Here is a 13,729-nt window from a genome sequence, read left to right as displayed (position 1 = left end):
TTGCATGCTCCGTAAATTTTTCGCATTTCAACTTTCTGACTCTAAATACCGTGTGCATGTAATTGACTTAAAAAATAAAATAATTGCGACGAAGTCGGACTAGTAAATACGCTACTTAAACCAATTTTTCTGAGTGAAACTCGTTCTTAGAACTTCCACCAACTTCAAGTATCTCAACACAGGTGACTTATCCTCCATTTATGATATGTACATCACCTTGAGATTATTGACACGTTCGGTGATTATGATGTTGGTATTTTACAACGCACGCGACACCTTGGAGTACAAATAAAATGTGTAATACACATTGTAGAGTTCTCGCTTTTATTTTAAACAATTTATATTCACCCCTACTGAAACCCATTTTATGAGTTTTCATTCTGCACAAGTAGTCCAATTCGTTCCTTAATATTTGTTCGTTACTATTTGCAAGCATTTCAATCTGCTCAAAGAAGGCACATTTCGAAATACTGTATTCCTATGCTTTGTATTGTCCTAGGTTTGTTTCGTCCTATGCGAGTTAAACTCGGTACGCAAACAACAACTATTTACACGATTTGATAGGAAAACTGGAATGTTCCCTTACGGTGGGTCTGTAAATTCAATTTACTTTTAAACCACAATCAGATCATTCGTCGGATCTTTGGTCTGTTAGGTACAGTGAAATTTGTCTAATACAGATAAAATTGAAAGTATTTCCTTGCGCCAGGAAGCTAACCGTTATTGGTTATGCGTTTCCTCTGTCGATGGATCTTTCTGTTTTACGGAGGCAAGGAAAACGGTCCATAAAAAGCTGCATGCCGCAACAAACGGCACCCGGTTCCGCTCAGGCACGAAGGCAAAGTTGATCGTTTGTACCAGCGGCCACACGGTCAGCCCGACAGTGTAGGTTTGGGGAAATTTCAGACAAACTTCGCGTGCCGCTTCGCTAGCCGACCGGCCTTCCAGAAGCGTCATGAAGTAGAGAAAGCTGGCACCGGCGAACGGTCCGTAGGTGGCCTGCTCGATCGTCGCCTTCAACAGCGCCGTTCTCAGGTTCATCTGTGGCCACATGATGGTAGTTATCCGCACCCAGCCGTACATCGTTGGCGCAACGTACAGCGAGCCATACAGTGCATACCGAGCACACTGGCGATAGTCGAACGTGCCTGCAAATAATAAAAACGTACTATCATTGGCAAATGCAACCAATTTTTACTTTCATCCGCCTGACTCACCGAAACTTTTGCCCTCAAGCGTTTGCTGAACCAAGTTCGCCGTGGGCCAAAGGAAAGCGTACGTTACCATTCCGCGCACCAGCGGATGACGGACATACTTGGACACCATGTTGTGTTAGGCTGTGCGACCGTTTTTATGAAAAACTAATTCTCTCCTCTTGCCGCTAATTTGCTAACAAATCACACCATGTTTCGTGAACAGTATATCCATAAGAACACCATGTAATTATTTTGACATTTGGTCGGTATAACGTGACCCACCAGCAGGGTATAAGGTACGCTTGTACCGTGTTCAGGATGACAGACCGAACCGTCATCGTACGACACGCGGTTCCTCGACGTAAACAAATCGGGTAGCGGTGCGAATTACTTTTGTTTATTTAAAAAAATCAGTATCTGTCCGCAATGGACGCTTCAAACGATACTGAGGTACCACAAAATACAACGTGTAAAAACGAACCTAATGCCGAAGCAACGATTCCACAATCGAAGAGGGTAAAGAAAAAGCAAAGCAAGTTAACTCGAACCGATCCTGCAAGCGACGACGTGAACGTTCCGATTCGAGGTATGCCGAAATCGGGTAGAATGTGGAAAACGACCAAGGAGAGGTGCGTATAGATGCGCAGATTGGCACCATTGCAACGAAACTGAAAGCATTATCCGAACTTTCCAATGTCCTGTAGGTTTGCGAAGGTGAAGAAAACCATTCGTGGCAAGAGGACGGCAGAACGGCTAGCGTACCGGGAGGAGATCAAACAGATCAAGGAATTGTCGCAGTCAATCAAGGAGGATAGGAGGCGCGAGAACGAGGAGAAGCGGCTACGACGCGAGGAAAATGCGCGGCGAAGGTTGGAAAACGAGCGTAAGTCGGAGATCGTGCAGATTATCAACAATCCAGCAAAACTGAAGCGGATGCGTAAGAAGCAACTGCGGATGATAGAAAAGCGTGACCTATCCAAAGTAAAGGTTGTGTAAAAGCATACTAGCTTTAATGCAATAAATGGTATGAACAAAACAAATAACGCACACTACGCGCCCACTACGCGCTGTCATCGGAAAACAGCATCACTGTGTCGAGGACGTTTTGCCAATTGAAGCCATATTTCTGGTCGTGAAGCGTGACGAAAGCAGTGGTGTTAAGGACGTTGGCTAACTTCTTGAACGGCGGATAAGCGTCCAGACTTGTCCAATCACCGACCAGGATCAGTTTCTCCTTAGCCCTTGTGATTGCGACCGTGAGCCGGCGTTTATCATTCAGGATCTCGTTGCCATCCTCACCGTTTGATTGTTCGTTGGGTAACTTTCGAGCCGTGTCCGGATCCAACGTTCTGGTGCAGGAGTAGATTATCAACTAAAAATGATAGACGAGTTGTAAGTACGCACGCACAGGGCATCAACGAGACTACTTCTTCCCACTCTACCTTCTTGTCTTTGCCTTGAAATTGATCCACCGTATTGACTTCGATGCTAGAGATGTCGTTAAATGGCTCGTGCGAGTGTTCCCCCGAGGAAGTGGCTAGCTGTGTGGTCGAAAGTGGTCGCCGTGCCTGCCTGATCTTCTCCTGCAATCCCCTCAGTCGCTGCTGGATCAGTTCAACTTGCGCACGAAACGGTGCAATAACCCCGATCGAGGATCCCATTACACCAGCTCGCAGCAGTGCACTGCATATATACGCCACAAGGGCCGCCTCCGGTATGTTCTTGCAGTTCAAAATCGTCTTTCGACCGGCCTCTTTCTCCTCAAACATTTGCTCTACGTGCAGCTGGTAACTGTTGCCCGTATCCAAGGCCACGGCGGACAGCGCCAGCTGATTGGAGATCGTTTTTATCACCCACTTTTCCACATCGAACATATGGCGGATTGTACCGAGATCGGGAAGGGCCAATGTAGAGTTCGCCACTGCGTCACTGCCGCAAACCAGGTTGCCGTCATAGGTGAAATCGTTGGCCAGCTTTGTGAGTACGCTATTCATTCGATACTGGGTTGGTAGAATACAAAACGCACCCGGTTGGTCCAACCGATGAAACAGGCTATCCGTGGCACCGAGAGATCTAGGCAAAAATCAAAGAAATTATTCATTGTTTACTGGAATAGTCATCCTCGAAATGTAAGGAAAGCACCGCTTAAAGTAATGGGTGTCAGATGGGCTTTCATTTTGCCTTCCAGTAGAATACCATTTGGTTTGTTCGTCAACTGTCCTTGTGGGAGAGGTCGATCTGCTTATAAGCAAACTAAGGGGGCCCGAGGTTAACAGGGCCTCATCGATAGCTAGCATAGAACTTCTAAATAACATAAATACTGATGAATTCTTTTATGAATTTTCAATCAATGAAACTAGACGAAATTTTGTAATAGTTTGTAAAATACCAGAAATACTGTAAGCAACCGTTCATTTAGAAATTGTCTTTAAAGATTGTAGATATAAATAAGCAATCATTTAAGCTTAGAATCAGGGTTTTTGGGATAACAACATTTAAGACGATGGAAAATTGAGGGCCCCAGAATGAATTGATTCACCTCTGCCTTGTGGCCAAAATTAGATATTTACGCCATTACCTTGCAGTGTTGGACCGTATAACAGGAGGTAGTTGCTCCGGATCGCCCACCAACAGGAATCGCCGACTTCGCAGCAGCGGCCGGATGACACTGCTCTGGAAAACCTGCGTTGCCTCGTCAACGATGCAATAGTCGAACGTTCGTTGCAGCATCAAAGGATGCGACGTCCCTAGGCAAGTTACTGCGACAACTTTCTGCAATATTCAATCGTACGCATTCGCTTGTTATGAATTTGATAAAGGTCTTGGAGCGGTTTTTTCTAGAACATACAAATTGTTCGTACAGCTGTGACAGTTGCTCCGGTGTGGTGCACTGGTCGCCAAGTTCCGTAGCCGAAAAGGGCCGTATGGCCGGATCGATGCGGTCGAGGGAACCGAGCCGGATGAACTTCGGTTCCGGGGCCTGGGCGAGTCGCTTGAGAACGTTGTCAACCGCCGAGTGGGTGTTGCTAGTGAGCAGCACGGTTTGGCCAAGCGCTACCAGCAGCCGAATCAGTCCGACAATGGTCTCCGTTTTGCCCGTTCCGGGTAACCCCTTCAGCAGGCAGTAGCTGTCCGCCGAGGCCGCCTTCAGCGTGGCAATCTTCTGGTGACGATTCAGCCTTTCGAGTAACTTCTTTGCTACCGGTACCATCGGCTTCGGCAGAATGCCCTCGGTAAACGTGGGCACTTCCCGATCGACGATGATTCTACAAAAACCAGAGCACCGTCATACTTATGCCATATCTAAGATTTCTCGATATCTACCTGCGCAAGCGATTCGCTTCGTCCGAGTTGGCGAGCAGCATTGCCAAGCTGCTCCAATTGAATACAGCAGATTTGTACGGGTCGCTTCGATCCAACAGAAACTTTTCGCCGCTATAGTTGACGCTCAGGTCACGCTCGAACGAAGCAATAATTTCACTGCCAGAATAGCTTATAATGTGGCCAGCGGCGACGGCGACGCGCTCGTAGGTGCTGCAAACAACGTACTCTCCTGCTTCAAAAACGCCTGATGCGCCCGGTTGGCGGGAGTCATTGTGCGACGGGGGAGCGGTGGGAGAATCGATGGAAAAGTGGTGGTAGTAGCTATCGTCCGCCTTGCACACCGGATCCAGAAGTGTCAAACCTGCCATGCACCAACCCTTTTGTACACGTTCCTCCGGGGTTTTTGTCCATATTTTCCGTACGGCATAATCTAGATGAAGAAAATCAAAGCAGGTTACTGACATCCGAGTTGAAGTTGTTACCAAAGTTCCGCATTACCTTTGAGCGATTCCTCTCGCTCTAAATAAATTAATCCTGTCCAGAGAATAAAATAGTCCATGACCGAATTTGTCAGATGACCGGATGCTTCGTTTGCGATCAACGCAAGCCCGTGACTTTCTGGCCGCGCAGGCTGATTCGGTTCTTTTGCTACCATCACGGTGCACACTGTATTGTAAGGACACTTCACGCACGCCCGCTGGTTATTGATTGGCTCTGGCAGGGCGGGTAGTAGCGGCAAGGCAAGGGGATTGCTTGTCGTGCTTTCATTGCGTATCATCCATCGATCGATGTAGTATGCAATTTCATTACGCAGCATAATCAGGTCCCGTCGGGTATTGCGATTGCCCACCATTCGGGTCACTTTTCCATCGCGCAAATACACCAACAGTCCACTCTGGACGCGGTGGCCAACGAGGTTCATCATCAATTCATATAAAGCCAGCTGACCGGAATGCTCGAACGAATAGCTTGCGCGACCGGTTTTCAACTCCAACGGCATCACCTCGGCATCACCCGTCTGATCGGTGCGCGGTTCGCGATTCGTTACCGAAACGGTCGCATCGATTCGACCCTTAATCCCCAGCTGGTGACACCAAATGTTTTCTTCGATATCGTTTATCCTCACTATCGTAAGTGTATCGTTTTGTTCCCGTTTTCCACCTTCTTGGGCAAACGGGGTTCGTCCTTCCCTACCGTGAACATGTTTCGCCAAAAAGATTGCAATCTCATTGATGTACGGTTCGAGTATGTCGAATGCTTCGGCGGTGTTTAGCTTGTAGGCGTACAGTGTCGATACCGTTTTGCTTGATGTGAGCCAACTTTCAGCTTTTTCCCGCACATGCTCGAGAGAAGTACAATGTTCGTCCGTGAGGCACTGCTGGAAAATTTCATGCGCCAAAGTTCCGATGTGCATCTAGGATGGTGAAGAATTCAAAATGATGTATGCTTCTTTAATACACCGTTTCCACAAAAACTGACCTGCTGATTATCCGCATCAATTGCACGAAACATTTCCTGCAGAACCCCACGGCGCCGGCAAAACATCGCTCCTACTACTGTTGTTCCTGATATGAGCTGGTCTGGATTGGTGACGAAAAACCCATCGGTGCTGTTGACGATAAAATGACCGGAATTCGATTCGTCCTTAACTGCCTGCACGGAAACGGTAAGATCCGGCGTAATGTGTTCTAGCGTGTTCCTGAAGCAAAGATAACTCCGGTTTCAGTCTCAGTCTTTAGTCAAATCGTTTGTGTACATTGCAACACCAATGCAACATTGCATTGGTTGGAGCAATGTGAACATACCACGGAGAAGCAAGAAAACATTTCGCCTTTTCCTTCGATCGTTTATGCTCTAAAAGTACTAGCAAACTGTGATTTGCGCACCGTTCTACGGTCAACACTTTGCACCGTTGCCATTTCGTCAGGTCTAATGTGTATTGCTGACATTCCTAAAAAGTAAGACACTCAAAACTAGTTAAATATTCGTTTCACGGACGTCCTTTTGCTTACTCGCCTCCTCAAACTGGTCGCAGAAATCGGGCCATTCATCAAAATCAGATATCAAATCGGCGTCTACAGCGTTTTCGGTTGGCATGGTTAGCGCGGAATCCTGGTCAATATTTTCACTGGCCTCACATACACCCTGCCTAGGATGTTTTGTTGCAGTTTTAGTCGGGCTTTCTATAGGAGACGATAGTTTACGCTTAGCTCGTTCATCAGCCATCGTAAATAACAAATGGTTTTTAAGTTAACACAAAACTAGAATTGAACGTACTACGTTAATTATAATTGAAGCCCGCCAAAAGCATCTGTCAAATATTACGATAACAAGATGTAATCATCGTAACGCATAACACAACTAACGTATCATTCAACATGTAATTTAAGTTCGAATGTTCGATAGTATTCAAGGATGGCTGTTATAAATAAAGATAAACTACACGCTCATATCAAAGCGCTGATTAAAACACAATGATTTCGCAATGATATAGTATATTCGAAAAATTACGTTAGCGTAGATCGAACTTGTGTTACATGTGGTAATCCAAGAAGCCCCTATAAGGTGGGACATGAGACTTGGGGACATCTTTGTGATCCCATTTAATGAGCATGATTTGATTTTCATCAATATATAGCCGCGATCCACGTAAGGCATCTGAATAATAGTTTTTGGAGTAAAAACAAATACTCTTTGGGATTGGCCAGCACGAAGTCCTAACCTCAATCCCATAGAGCATCTATAGGGACCCCTGGACAGACGATTTTATATCGGATGATCCCAATGAAATTTAAAAGCATTGATGATAAGCTTTTTCAATGAATATCTGATTACATTTAATGCCCTATTATGGCCTTATCACACTGGTCACCAATGGTGGCATGGAAAAAGCACTGGATTGTCAAACGACCATCGAAAACGAATGACATTGGAGTGGCTGGGGGTCCGTTGGTGAATGAGCTTGCCCGTATCACCGAGCTGTCATTGTGTGGAGTTTGGTGTATCTGGCATGTTAAGCTTGATTTGAAAGTGATTCATGTTTTTTAATTTTATTAATAATCAATTATAAGCATAATAAGATTATAAAATTTCGGTATTTTAATCTTAAACTGCCGAAAACCGCATGAACCGAAAGTGAATTATATAAACTCCCACTCCCAGGTGGCCTGCCTTATCACACTACCAAGACGCACCAGTATGTCAAACTGGATGCCAAAACCAAATTTTGACAGTTCGGTGGCTTTGCAAAGCCACCATTGGTGACCAGTGTGATAAGGCCATTAGAGCCATGATGGCAGAGTTATTGATTTGTTATTCACCAGGTGATTCACAGTACCGGAGCTGGTTGGGTTGACGTACGTTGTGCTGACGAGTTTGACATTTGTTCAGAAAACTGTGTGTTTCTATATCACCCAGAACCTTCGAGCGATTGCAGTTTCTCTTCGTTACATGGCGTAAAAAATAACTTAAGGTAGGCACAGCGTCGGGATACTGTTCCCGTTGGACAATCAATCAACCGGAAGTGGAATTCTGTGGTTCGAAGTTACTGTAGTCGTTATGGAATTCTAGGAAAAAATTTCTCTCTCCCGTTTAGAAAGATGACGTCGAACGATGAGAATATCGTCCCGGCGCGACAGGGTGCTTTCCGCGGAGTTTCTCGAGTGCTTGGAAAGCTGAAGTCGTCCATCGAATCGAAAAACTTCTACGAGGCACATCAAATGTATCGGACACTGTACTTTCGCTACGTTTCACAAGGTAAATATCAGGAGCTGCTAGAGTTGCTGTACAAAGGAGCGTTGACGATGCTGGACAACGAGCAGTACAGTAGTGGCGCCGATCTGGCCCTACTCATCATTCAAACACTCGAATTGGCGGGTTCTGCCGTAGAAGACAACGAAGAATGGATGAACCGGATATCCGAGCTAATAGGAAAAATTAAACCAAATGTCGTCGAACGCGAAACCGTGGTGGTGAGTGTGGTATCCACGTTATCTCGCGCCTTCTGCGCGTTAAATGTGGCTTATTAAACTTTGCCAAACCATTTCCAGGAGAAAGCATTGAAATGGAGTGGAACGATTTCAAAATCAGCCATCGGGCACCCACTGATGCACAAGCTGATGGCCAAGATCGTGTACAGGGAGAACAATCTTATTCAAGCCCAGCACCACTTCGCACTTTCAAAGGACAGTTTGAGCTGCGTGTCCGTGATGATCGAAGTTAGCATATTCCATGGGTACAGAAACGAGACGGATCTGTTCATCGCCCAACTGGTCCTGCAGATGCTCTGCTTGAAGGATCCGGAGACAGCGTGCGAAATGTTCGCTGCCTACATCAAATTTCACCCGCAGATCGCGCGCACCGAACCACCGTTCGCGATGCCGTTGCTCAATTTTCTTTACTTCCTGCTGGAAGCGATAGGGCAGTCCGATCGTAAGTATGTCGTTTTTCGAACGCTGTGTGATCTGTACAAACCTTCGCTGGATCGCGATCCGTCGTACGACAAGTACTTGCGCCGAATCGGAGCGAAGTACTTCGGCGCCAAGCAGCAGGAGCAATCGCGCGGCTTCGTGTTCGGCGATTTGTTGAACCAATTCTTCCAGGACCTCGATGCGGACTTTGGCGACGATCCAGTCGCTTTGCAAGAGGGCAGCAGCGAGCATGGCGAGGTTGATTAATATTTTTCCAAACACATTGTTCGCGTTCTTTCGTCACGGCTTTTTTGAAGCACCATTCACAGCCATTCAACCTTACCTACGTTGGGGTAAGAGGTGGGACTCACCATCATCTAAACTAGGGATCTCCAAACTACGGCCCGCGAGACCCTCTCCTCCTTGGGTAAATGTGGTCTAACGCTACGGTTATTCCACCCAATGCGGCCCGCGTTAAAAAAAGTTTGGAGACGCCTGATCTAAACCCCCACCAGTATGGAGTGAAATAGCTCTGATGAACTGCATGCTTATGTTTTTCTATTCATGTTCGTTTCCGTTGTAAAATTGATTTTCGGGCGTCAAGTAATAAACGCATAAACCAACTCAAATTAATCCGACTAAATTCTATTCGGACGCAATGCGTGAAGCGTCATCTATCTGGACTCTGGTTGATGGAAATTGGTGATAGTAGAATTTCCTTTTCCAATTTCAAGAAAATCGTAGAGCGACCGAAGACCGTAAGAAAAAAGGTGGTATTTACTGCTAGAAATTGTTGATAAAATGGTGCTGAAACCCTGATATGGTTCTCCATCCTCAATACCAAGCTGTGGTTTTTCGTTTTGCATAGATTGTGTGACGCGTCAACACGATTTCCACCGCGTACAACCATATTGAGTTCGTGTAGAAAAAGATTGAAAATAAAAAAAAAAACTTTAAAAACACAGAAATGATGCATTTGAAGAATTTTATTGAAGCGATTCTACTCAACAGCGCCCATCATATGCTGTGCTTCTGGGGATGCGGCCACCGCAATGCACAAACGAAGCGCAGCGGCAAACCTTTAGGACGCAGGTTTGTGGGTCGATGGGAGTAGAATTGAAGGGGCAGTAACATTTAGTACACACATTATTTGTTGCGTATTTCATTATTGGAGCCCAGGCGGGGGCTGCTGAAGCCGTGTCCTTTTAATACCAGCTCACTTGGTTGGTACATAGGTGGCAATGAGTGCGGACATTGGTGACAGCGGTACGGCATCGACGGGTACTTTCGATCTGCGGACGAAAAGAAAGCGGATAGCACATTTACAGTGGTAAGCGTCTTGTGGTACGCGAATTCTGTTTGCTTGCTGTACTCACTTGACACCAACGTTCGGAACGGCGTAGTTCTGACTGGTCAGAACGACGGTCAGCTCACTGCTGATGCCTTCGATGGCACTGAAGTCGGCCTTCGTTTCCTGGTCACCCTGGGCGAGGTTGAGTACCACAAAATATCCCGGATTACCTGACTTTAGCCTACAGTAGAAATAGTGTACCAATTTAGTAAGCAACAATACACGGCTGTGAAAGTGATTATGCAATCGCAGGGAACACGATTTACGTTCGCTCTGTCGTTTTTATACATAATATTAAATTTAGTTTTAATATCACCATATATACGAACGTAAATTTTATCCCAAGGCTTGCAATCGCAATTGGTTAGTAATGTGACGAAACTTACATATAGCTAAGAGTGATGAATATTAGCAGTCACCAGCGAAATTGGCAAGCATATACAAATAGAGTGTTTGTGGAATGATGGTGTTTTTGTTAGTAGCGATAGAGTGTGCGGTAGTTAGGCAATGGAACGATGGTACTTACCGAGTGTAGGCGATGGCGGTGGCGTTCGCGTCATTGTAAACGTTGAACAGCCCATGCTGGAAGGAAGGTGTGGTACGGAATTTCTCCAGCAGCTCGACGCTCTCGTGCGACACATTGCTCAGCGCATCAACCGGGAAGACGGGCACACCAGGAAGTAAAAAGTGGAACACGGCCCACTCCGACGCGTTCAGCGAGGTGCTGTTGTAGCGCAGCTGGAGCCAAGACTTGTCACTGGCCGGCTGATTGTTGCTGACCGTGCGGTATGCGCTTTCGATGTCCTTGCGCAGCTTTCTGGTAGCGTTCGGGCCAGCTACGGTGTCTCGCAGGTCGAACTCGATGTTGCCGTATAGCGGAGCATCAATCGGCAGTGTGCCATTGACGGTGAATACCTCCAGTCGATGGAGATACTCGGTGACGGAGAGGAACGCCTCGCCGTCCGTCTGCTCGTGCACGAACGTGGACAGCTCGTGGAACAAGCTCCCGAGCCCGTCGCGGTACGTCGTTTCCCGGTGCGTATAGAAGCCGTACTGATTCACGGTCTTTGTCTTGTCAACATCGACCGGGTTCATGATTGTCTCTTCTTCACCGTCGGCATTGATGAGCAGATGCTTCGCGTTGTTCAGCCGAACTCCTCGCACTCCAAGCTCAAGCAACTGCTTGAGAGTGTTCTTGAGCCGGTCGCGCGCGGATTGTGCTTCGAAATTCAGATCGTACCGGTCGGGACCAAACTGCGACAGAACGTACATCCCGTTACTGGCGGTTTCCCAAGCGCTCTTGTCATCGACAACGGACAGCCAGCTTGTTGGAGGTTGTTTGCTCGTATCTCTCCATACGAAGGCACGGTACTCTGGGCCATCCTTCTGCCCCAGCGCAGTTTGGAACAGCGAATCGTTCTTGGTGACAAAGTTCGGCGTGATGTCAACGGCCACCTTTATGTTTTTGGACCTGGAACCAATTCAAAATCAATACTTGTAAATTCATTTGAATTCAATCATAGGTAATATTTATCTGTAATTTAACTATTTTAACGAAATCTAGAACTAAGTTAAACTTAGGTTTTCAATATATTACAAAATATTCAAGTAAATGAAATTAATAGAACGGACACATAAATTAACGGACTGTTAAATAGTTATCCAATATCGAAACAACCATCGGTGTTGCATCATCCAAAGCGATAAGATCATCTACAAGATATATGTAGAAGACCCATGTGCGCATGGGAGACACAATTCTTCACACACACGCGCACATGTACATTCAACTTTCTTCGAATCCACACGAGGCGATAGAGTAGAAGATCCAAGGTCGACTTGATTAAGACATCCGAAAAGCGGAAGCGGCCACTAAACACAATTATCTCGTTTCAGTTTCGTTAGCCCTAGCCCAGGTCACTTACCCGAAATCGGCGACCAGCTTTTTCAGCTGCTCCTGGACGGCAGGCGTGTCCACAAAGTATGTTTGGTCCGCCGGAAGCTCGTAGATCACACCCTTGGCACCGTAACGTTGAGCTTGCTGCAGTTGCTCGTCGTAGCGTTCGCCACCGGTCAGCTCCATCAGAGGACCCTCCTGCCACCAGGAAAGCGGCACGGGGGCAGCACACTTGGGCGCATCGTAGATGATGTAGAACGAACCGAGCAGCATCGCCACCCAGAGCGCCCAGAACAAAACGAACAGCAGCCAGCGAAGGCGCACCCAGAACGGGTCGTTCGCGTATTTCATCAGCTCCTCCTTGGTCATCCCGGTGAACGTTTGCTGCCGGAAGGAGAGTACGTTTTAGTGGTCTGTTTGTCTCAAACGTTGGCACCAATGGGTCCGGCTCGTCTCGACCACTGGTATTTATAACCTTAAAAAGCCATCTCCCACCCAAGTTCCGGCGCCATTCACGAATGTTTGCATTCGCACTGAAGGCGCTAATTGAAAGCGCAACTAGCAATTACGCGCTATACACAAAGTTTTCGTTTTCGGTGGTCAAGATTACCTGATTCTCCAGCTCCATGTCAATACGAGCGTCCCCATTTTTCGACGAGATGAACTTCACCTCCACCTCTTTCTGGGCCAGTCGATCCTTCTCCGTGGGCTCAGCATCGCTGCGTACGATGGCGGCATCGGCACCGCCACCGTTCAGCATCCGCTCTTCCTCGCCATCCTTCGCTCCGGTTCCGTTTTCGCGTGGCATCCCGTGGCCTTCGCTGGTAGCCGCTAGCTGCTGCTGCTGGTGGTCACTCTTGCTCGAACCTTGGGGGAGTATAGAGACACGGACAGGACGTTAAATATAGCCAACGGGTGAAAACGTAGTACGCACGCAATAGTGTCACAGTAATGACGCAAATACTTTTGACGTCAGGCAACCACGTTAAGTTTTTCCCTTGCGTTCATGAAAGTAGTATGTTTCGTGCGAGGCTGGATCTCGTTCTTTATCTCCCACCATCCAACCAAACGCACGAAAAAAACAATTGCAGTAGCGGAAATCTTCTATGTTACAGCATTTAATAACTTAACAGAACATATTCATCCAAAATCGCGCATGCATCCAATACTAACCGTCTAATCCGTTTCTATTAACGTCTGGCTCGCAGATCTTCTTATAGCTTTCTTTCAGCTCACCCTCTGCACGGAGTGCTTCGTTAGCGGCGGACTGCTGTCTGACGCCTTCGATATCGAGCTTGGTACTGTTCCTACCTTCATCCATCTAGGACGATTCCTACTCCGACTCGGTCGGGCACGGTCGAAAGCGAGAACAGAGCAATATGCTGCCACACCCCCGTCGTCTGCCAGACAGAGACGTCCATACGGAGAGTACATAGAAATAGAAATAGATACGTGTGACTGTGCTTGCCTGCCATATATCGGTACTTCCCCCGTTCGAACGGGTTGGGTTTATATATTCACTTTGGCTGTGTGCTCGCTCGCGGGACGCGTT

At 47.0% G+C, this 13,729-nt stretch overlaps 5 protein-coding genes across 5 annotated transcripts; 2 read left to right on the top strand and 3 right to left on the bottom strand.

Annotated features, from left to right (window-relative positions):
* Positions 1-346: 346 nt before the first annotated feature.
* On the bottom strand, positions 347-1,423 carry LOC131290921 (mpv17-like protein). The gene is made up of 2 exons (XM_058320109.1): positions 1,218-1,423; positions 347-1,148 (listed from the first exon to the last, which is right to left on the bottom strand). The coding sequence occupies exons 1-2, from the start codon at positions 1,324-1,326 to the stop codon at positions 721-723; spliced, it is 537 nt and encodes a 178-aa protein (XP_058176092.1). The 5' UTR covers positions 1,327-1,423; the 3' UTR covers positions 347-720.
* A 199-nt stretch (positions 1,424-1,622) lies between these two features.
* LOC131290596 (coiled-coil domain-containing protein 86) lies at positions 1,623-2,192 on the top strand. The gene is made up of 2 exons (XM_058319755.1): positions 1,623-1,825; positions 1,901-2,192. The coding sequence occupies exons 1-2, from the start codon at positions 1,623-1,625 to the stop codon at positions 2,190-2,192; spliced, it is 495 nt and encodes a 164-aa protein (XP_058175738.1).
* A 64-nt stretch (positions 2,193-2,256) lies between these two features.
* On the bottom strand, positions 2,257-6,736 carry LOC131290595 (DNA replication ATP-dependent helicase/nuclease DNA2). The gene is made up of 9 exons (XM_058319753.1): positions 6,537-6,736; positions 6,326-6,471; positions 6,000-6,219; positions 5,019-5,934; positions 4,521-4,950; positions 4,045-4,462; positions 3,775-3,968; positions 2,639-3,269; positions 2,257-2,568 (listed from the first exon to the last, which is right to left on the bottom strand). The coding sequence occupies exons 1-9, from the start codon at positions 6,615-6,617 to the stop codon at positions 2,257-2,259; spliced, it is 3,348 nt and encodes a 1,115-aa protein (XP_058175736.1). The 5' UTR covers positions 6,618-6,736.
* Positions 6,737-7,866: 1,130 nt separating this feature from the next.
* Positions 7,867-9,263, top strand: LOC131290862 (Golgi to ER traffic protein 4 homolog). The gene is made up of 3 exons (XM_058320046.1): positions 7,867-7,992; positions 8,116-8,491; positions 8,570-9,263. The coding sequence occupies exons 2-3, from the start codon at positions 8,120-8,122 to the stop codon at positions 9,194-9,196; spliced, it is 999 nt and encodes a 332-aa protein (XP_058176029.1). The 5' UTR covers positions 7,867-7,992; positions 8,116-8,119; the 3' UTR covers positions 9,197-9,263.
* A 637-nt stretch (positions 9,264-9,900) lies between these two features.
* Positions 9,901-13,498, bottom strand: LOC131290443 (uncharacterized). The gene is made up of 6 exons (XM_058319594.1): positions 13,351-13,498; positions 12,788-13,044; positions 12,206-12,561; positions 10,807-11,751; positions 10,306-10,461; positions 9,901-10,221 (listed from the first exon to the last, which is right to left on the bottom strand). The coding sequence occupies exons 1-6, from the start codon at positions 13,496-13,498 to the stop codon at positions 10,146-10,148; spliced, it is 1,938 nt and encodes a 645-aa protein (XP_058175577.1). The 3' UTR covers positions 9,901-10,145.
* Positions 13,499-13,729: the final 231 nt, after the last annotated feature.

The sequence above is a fragment of the Anopheles ziemanni genome, chromosome X (genome assembly GCF_943734765.1).
Source record: "Anopheles ziemanni chromosome X, idAnoZiCoDA_A2_x.2, whole genome shotgun sequence".
NCBI classification, from domain to species: domain Eukaryota; kingdom Metazoa; phylum Arthropoda; class Insecta; order Diptera; family Culicidae; genus Anopheles; species Anopheles ziemanni.
Note: the sequence above shows the minus strand (reverse complement) of the source record. Positions and strands in the feature narration are given on the sequence as shown.